General features: G+C 35.5%; 1 protein-coding gene across 5 annotated transcripts in view; it reads right to left on the bottom strand.

Annotated features, from left to right (window-relative positions):
• Positions 1 to 13,619, bottom strand: part of LOC134234351 (myosin-I heavy chain-like) — a 44,145-nt gene that overhangs the window by 18,166 nt on the left and 12,360 nt on the right. For all 5 annotated transcript variants that reach the window (XM_062716402.1, XM_062716404.1, XM_062716405.1 and 2 more), the window contains exons 5-20: positions 12,422 to 12,530; positions 9,522 to 10,096; positions 7,755 to 7,904; positions 7,480 to 7,572; positions 7,052 to 7,126; positions 6,742 to 6,792; positions 6,385 to 6,621; positions 5,949 to 6,206; positions 5,384 to 5,539; positions 5,170 to 5,281; positions 4,908 to 5,014; positions 4,417 to 4,574; positions 1,955 to 2,168; positions 1,475 to 1,642; positions 448 to 1,254; positions 172 to 288 (exon numbers count right to left, since the gene is read on the bottom strand). In XM_062716402.1, coding sequence (XP_062572386.1) covers positions 172 to 288; positions 448 to 1,254; positions 1,475 to 1,642; positions 1,955 to 2,168; positions 4,417 to 4,574; positions 4,908 to 5,014; positions 5,170 to 5,281; positions 5,384 to 5,539; positions 5,949 to 6,206; positions 6,385 to 6,621; positions 6,742 to 6,792; positions 7,052 to 7,126; positions 7,480 to 7,572; positions 7,755 to 7,904; positions 9,522 to 10,096; positions 12,422 to 12,530 — 3,387 coding nt within the window. The remainder of the gene's footprint in view (positions 1 to 171; positions 289 to 447; positions 1,255 to 1,474; positions 1,643 to 1,954; positions 2,169 to 4,416; positions 4,575 to 4,907; positions 5,015 to 5,169; positions 5,282 to 5,383; positions 5,540 to 5,948; positions 6,207 to 6,384; positions 6,622 to 6,741; positions 6,793 to 7,051; positions 7,127 to 7,479; positions 7,573 to 7,754; positions 7,905 to 9,521; positions 10,097 to 12,421; positions 12,531 to 13,619) is intronic.

Genomic DNA, 13,619 nt, shown 5'->3' with positions numbered 1-13,619 from the left:
TGTACTATTGAATGCGTATATTTATCCAAGCAAAATTAATATCTACAGAGAGAGAAAAGGCCATATGGAATTTCCTTAACAAATACAATCAAGGACTAGACATGTATGGTTATTTATTTTAATTGACAAAGAGAGCACAGGTGAGATAAGGGTAATTAATGTTTGACAAACCTTGAAGAGGGAGCAGGCCAGATGAAGGTTCTCGTTGTCGTGGATCATGATGTGGGAGGCGGGAATCAGTCCGTTCTTACAGAAGACCAGCATCTCGTCCTTACTCACCATCTCCTTCTACAAAACAAACAATGATAGAACACTGTATCCTCATGTTAACAAGAAATAACATCCACAGCATCTATGTCTATAGAAATAATAAGGATTTGATTGACATAAAGTCATTAGCACTGTATATTCTGTAGATATCAATAACGATCTGACTGTGATGCTTACAGAACCGCTCTTTCTCTTGAGGTTCTTCATGATGGTTCCTCCCCCGAAGTCCTTGGGATGATCGATGAAGTACTTCTCCGCGTACTCCATGAAGTCGTGCTCCGTTTCCACTTCGTCTTCTTCCTCTATTGTACTGTTACGAGACTCGCGATGTCCGACGTCCCCATTCAGGTTATACATGGTACTAATCCTCTTGGCCCTCATTTGTACCACCTCATCACTGGGCCCCGACATCAATGTACTCAACTTCTTCTGCATCGTGGGAGAAAGGACCTCCACGTTAGATGGCGGACGGACGTCACCATTCTGTATCTTGATAGAATTGGGCCTCCTCCTTGTGACCATGCCTGTTGGGGTGGGGGGTGCTGGTATCGTAGGTGGGGGTGGAAGGACGGGCGGGGCTGGTAGAGGTCTGTTGACATTTGTGATCGGTGGTGCTCCTGGCATTTCTTCTGATGACAAAGGTGGTGGGGGGCCAGGTGGGGGTGGGGGTACTGGTATGGTGGGTGGTGCTACTGGAGGGGTGGGTGGGGCAGGGACTGAAGGAGGAGGGGGTGGGGCAGGTATGGTGGGAGGGGGTGGTAGAACCGGTGCCTGAGGCATCAGAACGTTTGCTGAGGTTTCAAATTGATCTAGTTCCCTCTGCATGTCCATGATTTCTGCCATATTTTCAGCATATGATGACCTGGAACCAAAAGTATCAGTAGAAGCTGTCATGGTGGGGGATATGGGGGAGACTACTCCTGGTGGAGGGGGTGGGGGTGGAATAGTGCTCTCTGGTGGGGGAGGTGGTGGCTCCTCATCATCCTGGAATAAAAGAACAAAACACATAACATTTCAAATTGACTCTGTGTAAGAAAATAACAAAGTCATATTTTTCAATTGGGGGAAGTAAAAAATTTAAACACATTTTTCAATGCAAAGACAAATTTTTTGCATAAAGCTCTCATGTTTCATAAAGCACATGATGTGCAGTTTTGTTCTCCTGTGCAGGATAACTTTTCCTAACTTTGTCTGAATGACTTACCTCGGGTGGGGGAGGTAGCTGGTCGAGTCCGGATATACTGGTATCCATGGTGACGGGAGGGGGTGGGAGGGTGTCGTCATACAGCTCCTCTTCCCCGTCCATCGCCTGGTCCAGGTCCCTCAGGGCTCGCTCCTGATTCTTCTTATACGTCTCCTCCTCATGTCGCTCCTAGAGAAAGGGAAAGATCTCATAAAAATTTCTCTTACTGTATACAGGGTTAGTTTCGCCCCGTGTTATTTTCACCCTTTTACACTTGCAGACAATTTTTGCCCCATTTTAAATTTGCCAAGTTATAGTTTTATATTTAAGAAAGTACACTGCATTCTTTCAATTCTCGCCCTGTTTTAAATTCGCTTAAGGCGAAAGGTGCAAAAATAAAACTGGGACAATTTTCCCTGTGTACAGTAATATGTTAACCACTGGTTGAGAAGACTGAACTCAGTGTTTACACGATCCTATTATCTGATCCTATATACTAACCATGTCCTCGTCAAGGAGTTGGTTGAGCAGTGTGAACTCAGTGTTGATCTGGTCCAGTGCCTGCTGTGTCTCCTGATCTGCGTCGAGTTGATCATCCTTCAGGAAGCTGAACATGTCGTCCAGGTTCAGGTTCGTGGGTGACATCACCGGCTGGAAGTGTTCACACATCGACTCAATCATCTTGGTCAGCGATTCTAACTCCTTCTGGGAATCTCTGGTAATGAAAACATAAAATTCAATAAGATAAAGCAAAATCATAATCTTCTTGTCAGGAATAATTTTAATGGACTAATAAATTACAAACTTACTGCTGTGAAGTACACCTGTACTGTTCTACATTCAAATTTGAAAAAAGATCATTTTAAAAATGTGTAAACAAGAAATCTCTGAATCCTGTATCCCTCTTGATCTCTTTGGGACTTGCTTTGTGGTGCTTTGTGGTAGAAGGAAATATTATCAAGGCTTTTTGATAGGTTTTATGCTTTTTGACATTTTGATATTTCTTTTCATGTTAGAATCTCTAACATGGATCAAGGAAGACAACTTTGTATCACAATGATGGATTGATGTACGGTAAAATGATTGCATGACTGAAAGTTCTTTTTTAATAATGAATTGATGTGATGCATGCATATATACTGTACATGTATGTGTATTGTTTTATAATGCTAATCAAATGTAAACAAAAGTTAAGGATTAAGAACAAACAAAAACATATTGTATACAAAAATTAACTAATAAACATAAGATGTGTATATATAATTTATGGAATTAAAACAATAAAAGGAAATAAAATATATCTCATGCTTTGGGTTATATTAGGATCAAATGCTTTGCCATTCAAGAGATCTTTCAAAACTCTCAAAAATGCTATTCATAAATTCTTTTTTAAAGTTTAATGTAAATTTGATGCAATAATGCTTTTCATTTAAGATGTTCTTTTAACAAGTTTGTCACTGAATGCCTTTTCAAACATCTAGCTTCTCTTCATATTACCTGTACCATTAACATACAACTTTCATCCATTCCAATGCAAGGGTTACATGTTCATAGGTTAAACCTTTAATGTGATATTTTAATTGAATGCATTCAATGATGATCAAAATGTTTTTGATACATGTCAATGAAAATGAAAAATTAGTGTTCACTTTCAAATGAAGTTTTTGCATGTCAGATGTAATTTAGTACATTTTGCATGATGTAAGTTAGAACATGTACTCCGTAAATGATCTTAGAAATAGATTTCTCTTTTCCTAACTTTAAGTGCAGATCAGGGTCTATTGGGGCCATTACGATGCCCAGAATATGCATGTGAAATGAAAGTAGAGAAGGGGATATTTAGAGATGAGAACCATTTACTTCACTTTTTTAAAGTTCTTTTCATAGAAAATATAGTGAAGTGGAATAAAAGTGGACAATGTAGAGCCAATGAGGAGAAACGAAATCGATAACCATACCCTAGAAAATCAACCTCTGTTCCTCTGAAATAAACATGTCTTAGTGTTATGGCACACTCAAAACTGTTACCGAAATAAATACGAGTCAAGTTACACGAAGACGCAACAGTTATTTTATAACATCGATTTTTAGTCACATTTCTGGATAGGTTAAGATTCACAATATCAAAGTTAGGAAGGAACTTTTTTTTTAAAATCCACGCTCATTAATTATGAAATTCAATGATTATGGAATTCTTTTTTTCTGAAAGAGATGAAATTACTATTAAAATTGAAAATAAAAATGTTATAGTTTTGTAAAAAGTGGACAAAGAGTTGGTGAAACATATAAATTTAAAAATAAATCTTGAAACAAATAGACTTGAAATCCACTGAAATGAAAATATTTGATATAACATCTAACAGAGAGGTAATGGTTGATAAACTGTGAGTCTGAAACACAATATACATTTACAAACACTGAGTTTTTTCACACAAGACAACATCCAACTATGACCTACTTTAGCCTTCGAATTAGTTCCGCTCGCGGTAAGTATCTGCAATGTTGACATACAAGTAGACGAACCACATTTATAACATTTTAACATTCTAAACAAAATAACATTATTTTGTGGTTTGCATTCAAAATAAAAATAGGAACATCTACTATGAAATTTGAAAGGTATAATTCTTAATTTCTTACTCTAAAATACATATATCTAGTAGGAATTAGGTATAAATAAAAAAATCAGTAAAAAAAAATTCATAGTCTAAGACATTTTTTGTCTAAATTCTTATTTACTGAAAGTAACTATAAATCATGTTCAATGATATCATTAACTATGCAAATGACAGTAAATGGTACTACAGTTAAAAAAAAATCTATTATCATGATAATAAATGTAATGGATGCTGGTGAATTTTAATGATTTGTGCAATAATCTGGGCGATACAAAAGCTGTGCTTGTTGATAAACAAGTGATAACACTGACTGCCCTATCTACCACTGCAGACATTAGTACGTACTTGAGAGATTCCTCGATGATCTGGCTATCGGCCGCCTCTTTCTCGCGGATTAGTCTCTCTTGTTCCAGCTCTTCTTGTCGTCTCCTTTCCTCCTCGATCCGCCTCTGTTCCCTCAGAGATACCACGTACCAGCGAGCAAACATTCCACGCACATACCTCTGTAAACAAGGAATAGGTAAATTACAGAAAGAATTCTTATAGAATACATCAGGTTTCAAGGTTTGTTTTTCCAACATCAGGCCACTGAGGAAGAGTACTGTAAATCTCACTACTTAGGTTTCTCTTTCCAAAAGATAATGCTATCAAAATTTATTACAATTAATTGAGCAGTTTTATGGGAAAAATCTGGTAATGTTTTGAAATTTACACACAATGCACATTCACAAGATGTAATGCCCACCTGAGTGACTAAATTGTCCCAAAGTAATGTTCACTTTTTTGATCTCTTTTACTTTGTAAATTAGATAAGTAAGTTTTGGTTGATGTCGTACCTGTATTGTAATGGCTGCTCTTCTCTGTCGTTTGAACTGTATTCTGTACCGTAGTGCTCTGAAGTTGGTCTGTAAAATAATCACTGCTTCCCTCTTCACCAGATATGCTGTGAAAAAAGGTCAGTAAACATCAATATTAAAATACTTACATCTTTAAAACACATTTAGCACATTTAGTGCAGAAATCAAGTGATCTCGGTTTGTTTTGGTAAACTAACAAATTTGTGCCTTGCTTGACTATTGTCCAAGTTAGGCACCCTACCTTTCCTGCAGTGGAACCCTCTCCAGATCTTTTGTATCAGTAGAGCATTCAGTGTCAGGAACTCGAACCGTCTTGTCTCCAGAGGTTCAAAGACCGAGTTCCTCATAAAAACCTGAAAGGAAAGAAAATATAAGGGTACATTCTAGCAGATACTGGAGATGTCTCCATTCACAGAGTGTATAATTCCAGTCAACTGTCCACATCTCCCACTTACCTTTGTTTTGCCGACCTGCCATTCCGTTTCTGGCAGAAGGAGAACATTAAGAATATTTCGGACTTGTTCCCTTGGCTCCAGTCCATCATCACACTTCTGAAGTAGGACTCCATACTTTGACAGGAAGACATCTATAGCAACATGGACTGGGAAACCCTAAAAAATAACAGAGGCTGCAAAAGTGACCTAAGAATTCTACTGAAATTCAAAACTAAAGGACAGCTCTTGATGGTACAAGTTATCAAAGATGAGCATTGTCTTCAGAATTTTTATATTTTTATAATGATTTAGTAAAATAAGACCTTCACCCACAACACAATAGTCATGCATTCTAATCTATACTTAATTAAGCTGCATGAAAATTTAGGACCATAAAAGTCTAGACAAACTAATTTTTGATCTCAGTCTCACTTTTTATTTGTTAATGTTATTACTTATTGCTATTTATGATGAGGAGGGTACCTCTTCCAAATTTGTAAATTAATAGTGGAAAAGTGAGACCGAGATCACAAGTGAGCCTGTCTAAGTTTTATGCCCCCCCCCCCCAGCCTGACTAAGCACTGACCTCTTTCTTGATCCTGATGATGTCCAACATCCCTGAGTACCTCAGCTGAGTAAGGACCTCCTCTGTGTTGAAGTTGTTAGGTTTCTTGGCCGAGTTCGGTTTGACACATCTAACATACCAGGGATTGGTACTATGGAGAATGTCTACAAGGGCAGATAACTGGTGCTTGAAGGTGTCACCTACCGTGGGTTTATTTTTGTTTGTACGTGATATCGTCTGTCTGCCACTGAGATCCTCTAGCCTTACTCCTAGCAAGTCCTACAGAAAAGATATCAAAGTATAATGTAGCTCCTAGCATATCCTGCTGGAATAACAGCAAATGTATGCTGTTTCTTCTAGGAGCAATAATAGTAAACATGTATTGCTATTCCAAGCAAATCCTCGAAGAAAAACAGTGGGCCTTATTTTACTATCCTTAAATCTACCCCTTTTTTACCTGGAATCTAGTGAGATCCTGTACAAATATGTTGGTGGATCCGTGCATCAACTCAAACAGCTGGTCCTGCTGGGTGTCCTTGTTCTTGTCTAGGAATCCCTGGACCGTGTAGGTGACCAGCCCCGCATAGTGGTGGATCCCGAACTCCTTCTCCCACAGTCTCCTATCCCCCTTAACGTAACACGGGTGTCCCTCAAACGCCTCGTGTTGTTTATGGACATATGATTTGTCTGTACCCTATGTGTAATTAGAGAAAACTTATGTGTGATAGCAAATGTTTATCCATGCAGAGTTCAAACATATACGTATGTAATTTGCCATTATAAAATAAAATGATTGAGCAGATTTGTGTTTTACCTGTGGAAATCTGCACTCTTCATCTAAAGCTTTCAAAATACACCTGGGAGCCTATCAAATATTAGAAAGCCATTAGAATAATGTCTTCCAATGAAGTAAAATACTGAGAGAGAAAAACTTGACAGCATACAAAGTCATTGTCTCCTTAACCATCATAAAGTTTCTCTGTTTTATATCACAAATTTCGTTTTCATTAAACTTTCACAACAGCGACGTATGATGTAATTTACATAAAATAATAATTTATTGTACACAGTTTAAATAAATGATCTGTGTTGTTTTCAACACATCACTCTGTATAATAACTTACCTTCTCTATGAGCTCTACACAGGCCGAGTTGTCAGTGAATGTGATGTGGGAAAACATGATTTCTTCTTCTTCATACTGAAATATAAATACAGAAATTGGTCACTGTACAATGACAATGTAAAATGATAGGCCCATAAGCTATAATGCTTGCATGAGACACTTTATGCACGAGTTCTCTTGTTATGACTCTAGAACCGCATTTTCAAGTTCAATACAATCATAATTCAATGAATATGAACTTCAATCTTGAGTTTTGTTCATATTAAAGTCCATATGAACTCCTACAGTAAAGCTCACTCTAGTCTATGGCACAGGTAAGCTAAAATGTTAAATTATGATACATCACTGACTTTGTCAATTTTTCATTCAAATTACAGTCAAATTTTGAAATAAAGTTCTTCATTTCCAATTGTTAGACATCCCCTTACCGTTTGTTGTTCAATGGCAAAAACATAATGATTGAAGAATCGGTGTAATTTCTCATTGGTGTAGTTGATACAAAGCTGCTCAAAGCTGTTAGTCTGAAATGTGAAGTATATGTATGTATCTTTATCAGACAATGAAATTTACTCTTAAACATTCTATATAAATGAATCAGAAAATGTCATATTAGGGAAATATTTTCAAGGTAATTGCAAGTTTTTAAGAATTTCACTGGAAATATAAACATATTATTTTTAATGAAAAGATCCAAGAAATATACCTGGAAGTTTTCAAATCCAAAGATGTCGAGGACCCCTATAAACTTGGTCTGGTGTTGTCCTGGGTTTGTACATTTGTTGATTGCATCCACCAGCCACGCAAACGTACGTGAGTACAGGGCCTTGGCTACTGCATGTCTATTATCACTGGCCTTTGGAAAAATTATGATAACATAAAATATTAGTTAAATTTCAGTATCTCAAATACTCTGCATATTTTGAAGTGAGTTGGCAGTCCAAACCACTTTTTGATACTTTATTAGTCTGTACTTTTACTGGGATAGCTCCACTCCAAATATATCTTGAACATTTTCTCTTGGTCCCATCTTGAATGTAATTACTAACTTACTTGTTACCTGTGACACCTTTGACATACAAGCCAGTAACTTAAGATATAGTTTCTTTAAATAGCTAGACTTGCACTTGATAGTGCATATAAAACTTTAAGCATTTTAAAATAGTATGGTACGATCTTGCAGGGATTCTGTACATTTATTCTGACTGAGTGTATACATTTACATGTTTATACTTTCTATTGGTCCAAAGTGATGTTGAGAAATGTTTTTATTGTTATGCATATTTTTGTGCAGTACACGTAAAATGCTGTGGCTTATACCGTAAATCTACATTTAATTCTCAATGTGCAGCTGCCTTGATTTACTCCCATCTGTTATCAAACTATTTTTTAAGGAAATATATAATGTACATGAAATGGAGCCAATCTGATAAAATTTGAGATCTATATAAAATTCCTGGGTACACATGAATCTCCCATGAGACAAACGGAAGAACTGGCAAATTATTTTAATGTAAGACAAATATGTAATGCAGTCAAAATGATAAAATTCTTGGATACATAAGACAGGGATGTAGAATTCTCAGATATATATAAGTATCCTTTCAACAAAAGGAAACAGATAAAATTAATTTAAAGAAACAAATATCTAGAAATAAAGTGAACTGCGATCATTATCACGTTGTACGGGGAAGAAGGATGTGACCGATGTTTTAAGTGTTTCTAAATTCCTTCAGATTTCTGTAAAATGCCATTTACTCTGGGCTATTTTTGTTTATAGATATCTATGTACACATTTAATACTGATGTTTCCTGTCCTTAAAACTTCAGTTAACTCATCAATAAAAATCATCAAAATGGGTATGGTTATCTAAGGGATGAAAATGAATTTTCTATCTTATAAAATGTATTATATTTATATGAAATCCTTTTCAAGTTTTGGTTCAATTTTGGTTCAAACTTATCAGGAAACTGTGTAATTGTTGAACATATCGATGAAAGTAGTTTTTATATTGTTTATGAGTGCCAAACTTTTATTGTCGTGATGCAGGTATCACAATTGTATGAAAAAAGTGCAAATATGTTGTTTTTTTTTTCTAAAAATTTTTTAATTCCCAAAACCTGTCAGGAAATACATGTCTAAATTTATAACATGTGTATTGAGGAAACTTAATTTCATATTGTGTTTGAGTACCATATAAAATTATTCATGTCAAAATTTTACAATTCTACGAAAAAGTGACTAAGTGCAAAAAAAAAAAAAATAAAATAGAAATGCAGGCAGTTATTTGTAAAAATATGACATACACACTTTTAAAAGACAAATATCTATATTTCATCAAGATGAATCTATCATTTCATACTACAAGTTATAAAATATTATTACTAACAGCTTGACTCAAAATTGGTTTAATTAAATTTGTAAAAATTTGTTTTTAAAATTGAGTAAACCAATGGCTGACACATCACGTACCTCTTGTATTTTGTAAGGTATACTGGTCACCGTCCCTCGGACCTGAATCTGTCGGAATAACAAGGCCTCGGTCAGTCCCTCCGGCTCGAACCCCAGCAGCTGACAGATGATCTCCAGGATACCCTTAGCTTCCTCCGTCAGATCGCTCTTCTCTCCCTCAATGTCCTCAAATGTAAGATTCCCGATCAGCAACACCGCAGACAACACCGAGAAAATACCGTCCACCATCTCCGCCGGAATGTTCAGGACGTTCATAGCAAGACGTAACCTGTCGAACATTTTACAATCGTCCACATTGGAGAGTTTGTAACACCCGCTCTGGTTAAGGTAAAAGTAACTGTCCACGGGTAACAGGTAGAACTGGTTCTGTATTTCCGGTGCGGCAGCAGCCCCTGCCACGAGCTGGTAGAAGACGTGGTAGTTTCGTTCCTCCGGCGACTGGAATGTGATGCGGGACTGCTCCAGTAGGTAGTCCTGGACGATACAGCCCTTGATCTGGTGACTCTCGTCAAAACACACCTGCATAAACTTCCCAAACCGACTAGAGTTGTCATTACGCACTGTCTTTGCATTACCTAAAAGTATAATTTTCAAAAATACATGTATCAATTTCATGTGTTTAGTATGGACTACAAACTTAATTTTTTTCAGTGATCTTCACACTTTTTTTCCACTGGGATAAATATAATTTTTTTTAAAAAATTGTTTGGTTAAGGGGCTAATTTAGTAAAAAAAAATTTTGCCTTGCAAGCATGATAAAATTTAGTGCACTTTTAAACTTAAATTTCTTTTGGAAATAAATCATGGCAATAAAATCACAGTTCTATATTATCAAGTGATCCAAATGACAATGAATCTTGTATTATGTATATATAATTTTTAAATTTTATTTTCAATTTCTAAAATGAACTTATAATAATTATATTATAATATTAAATAACTTTATACTTTGGTAAAAAAAAAAAAAAAGTTTATCCCTGACTAAAATTTTACATGCAATTTTTTTTTTCAGGGAAACATCTGATATTTATTTTGAAAAATTTCCTTTATTTATTAACTGTTTCAGTATTTTATTTATTTGACGTTTAGTATAAATTCCTTGTTTATTTATAAGCACGTAAAATTGACAACACGGAACAAAACCAGGAAGTAGAAAACTACGAATCTGAATCACTGACAATCTACTTCTGGTGGTACACACTTCTGTCTCTTGTTAAAACGCTGAGATGATCCTACAATGTCTTACACCGAGGGTCACACTCCAATCTGCTGGAGCCCCCTTAACTTTTAAATCTGTTAACCCTTATATCCTTCTTATAAACAAACAATTCAAACCCAGGAAGATCTAGACCGCCTGCAGCACAAACGTGCATTAAATTGTTAGTATAGCTTGTAAAAGTCAGAGGTTCTTAATACGACATGGCTGTTCTCCTAGTGACTTAATTTTTTTAAGTTTGTTAAACATATTCCTCCCCCCTCTCTCTCGAGATCAAGAGTTCTTCTCAAATAAAACAAAAATACAGTTCTCTTAGAGAAGGACTGTCAGAGTTAGTACTTTAATCTATTTGTAGAAATGCACTCAGATACTTTAAGGGCGGAAGTCAAATGCTCTTTAAAACGCTCGTTACAGAAATATTAATTATCCTCATCTCAGCTAGAGTCATGAGAAGTTCTGCATCCTACATCATCTGCGGAAATCAGGCTCCTCCTGAGAAATCTCTTCACAATTTTCCATTTTTTAGTCAAAGTTAATCTATCAATTTTAAAAATTTCCCATCTCTTCACGTATATAATATGCTATCTTATAGTGCTATTTTTATACATCATCTGCCTGGTGTAAAACCTGATTTAAGCCAATACCTTGGAAATGTGAGAAAAATCAAAACTAGCATAAGAGAGATTTTCTGCTTCGTGTAAACATATATTATACATACACTAACACATGATGTTTTGAGAGAACTCAGGTACTAAAGGGACTGATTTAGAAGAGAACTTTAGATTCCAATCAAAAGTTGGACTTTATCTTTAATGCTGCAAGCTATTTAATGATGTTAAAATAAATAGCCACCTGTCCGCTAATTATTCCTATCATGATCCTAAGTTCAAGGTGCAATCATATTCTGTCATTGTTTATTTTTTTTTATATGGGGAAAAGAAAAACAAGACTTTGCCCTTTCCTGAACCTCAGTACTGTAAATCACTTTTTATACGCGAGAACTTTATTTTCGCGTAATTACGCGAGACAATGCGTTCGCGAAAATTAAATTCTCGCGTATAAAAGTATTCCTTACGATAATATAGATGAATAACAATTATTCGTGAAAATTAGGCTTCGCTTACAAAGAGTCAATGACAATCTCGCGAAAATAAGGTGTCGCGAAAATTTAGTGATCTACAGTATTTATAAGCATGTAAGTTAACATCACACTACTGCTAAACAACCTTGACCTTTGAGCTAATTCCCCTCACAGCTAGGGTAATTTAACTGGCTTATGACCTTGACCTTTGAGTTAATTATAATCTTCACAAGTTCTTTGAGATTAAGGGCAACAAAAAATTATTAACTTTGATTCCATTTACAGAATCTAGATTCAACAATTTCATCATCTCACTGTCTAGTGACCATTATCTTTGATCAATGACCTTGGGTCAAGGTTATATTAAATTTTTAAATCAAGGACAACAAGGATTAGATTTTGAATGCATATTAGTTGTTATAGGTCAGACCTAATTTCAACATTTCATTTCCCAGTGACCTTTACCACTGCAATATGACCTTGACCATACAAAAACTCACTTTTAGGTCAAGGACAATAACAAAACAGAAATTGATGTTTAAACCACCTTACAATATAATTGCTCACTGACCAAAGAAGTTTTGAATCAGAAACAAAACATACCAAAAGCTTCCAGTACGGTGTTGGCTTCAAGAATCTGTTGTTCTACCCAGAACGACACGTGATTGGTGACAGAACACAGATACTGCAGGATAAACTTGGTTGTCTCCGTCTGAAAAACAAAAGAAATATTTCATATCTGTTCTGTCTTATTACCGTTATTCCTCAAGAGAAGTAGATTACACTATAATACTAAATGAAGTGTTCTTCTCTGTGAACATTAACTACATACTGAGTCAATTTTTTCTTAGTACATATACTTTTAACTTAAAGATTATAGATTATATGGTGTTGGAAACTAATGTAAACATATATATGACATAATTTTTCTCTTTTCTTTAATTTCTAGTTCTTTTTTTTTTAATTAAAAAGGCAATACAATGAAGTTGGTGTACTGACAATAGCAGTACTATGATATTTCTGGAGTGAATCATTTTAAAACAAAGTTCAGAAAGAACTTCTTCAAGCAAACCAATTTTAGTAATGTATCATAGAGAACAAAATAACAGATCAGACAATTGAGAGTCCAGACACAAAGTTATACTCAGATAAAACAAGCAATCCAATCTAACTCTTGTTAACCCAAACTCTTTCTCAGGGAAGACCTAGAATAACTGTCCTGATATTTTCTACATTGATCACGTACCATGGCAATATCTGATCCATAAGGATATTAACATGTCATAAATGGGAAATGCAATTGTGAAAGGGAAGACAAAATGGTAAACCACCAAATTAAGTCGTGTGATCAAACTGACAGTTTGGAAATTCAGTGTAATTATAATGCTACCTTCTACTGGACTTTTGCTCTCTCTCTCTCTTTCTCTCTCTCTCTCTCTTTCTCTCTCATTTAATCTGTTTCTCATTAATTCTCCCACCCTCCCCTCCCCAGGAAAAGAAGTATATAGTCTGCTTTCAAAGATACCTTTAAATAACCAGCAATTCAGTATTAATACAGTGCAGATGTAAATATATCTAAAAAGGTCAAGCCAACATAAAACTGCATCTGAATCAAGTTAATAGTAACATTGGAATATAATAGAGAAATGTCATGGATGCTGTAACCCTATAAAAGGCATTAGATGACTAAAATACATGTAATAAAACAGAGGGTCAAAAACAATACACATCCATAATAAGGAGCTATTATCAAGATTATAGGGTCTGGTCGATTCTGCTCTGATGGTAATCAAAGACAATA

The sequence above is a fragment of the Saccostrea cucullata genome, unplaced genomic scaffold, assembly GCF_032062105.1.
Source record: "Saccostrea cucullata isolate Sc308-1 unplaced genomic scaffold, CSIRO_AGI_Scuc_v1 ctg575, whole genome shotgun sequence".
NCBI classification, from domain to species: domain Eukaryota; kingdom Metazoa; phylum Mollusca; class Bivalvia; order Ostreida; family Ostreidae; genus Saccostrea; species Saccostrea cuccullata.
The sequence above is the reverse complement of the archived record's forward strand: the minus strand, read 5'-3'. Positions and strand labels throughout refer to the sequence as shown.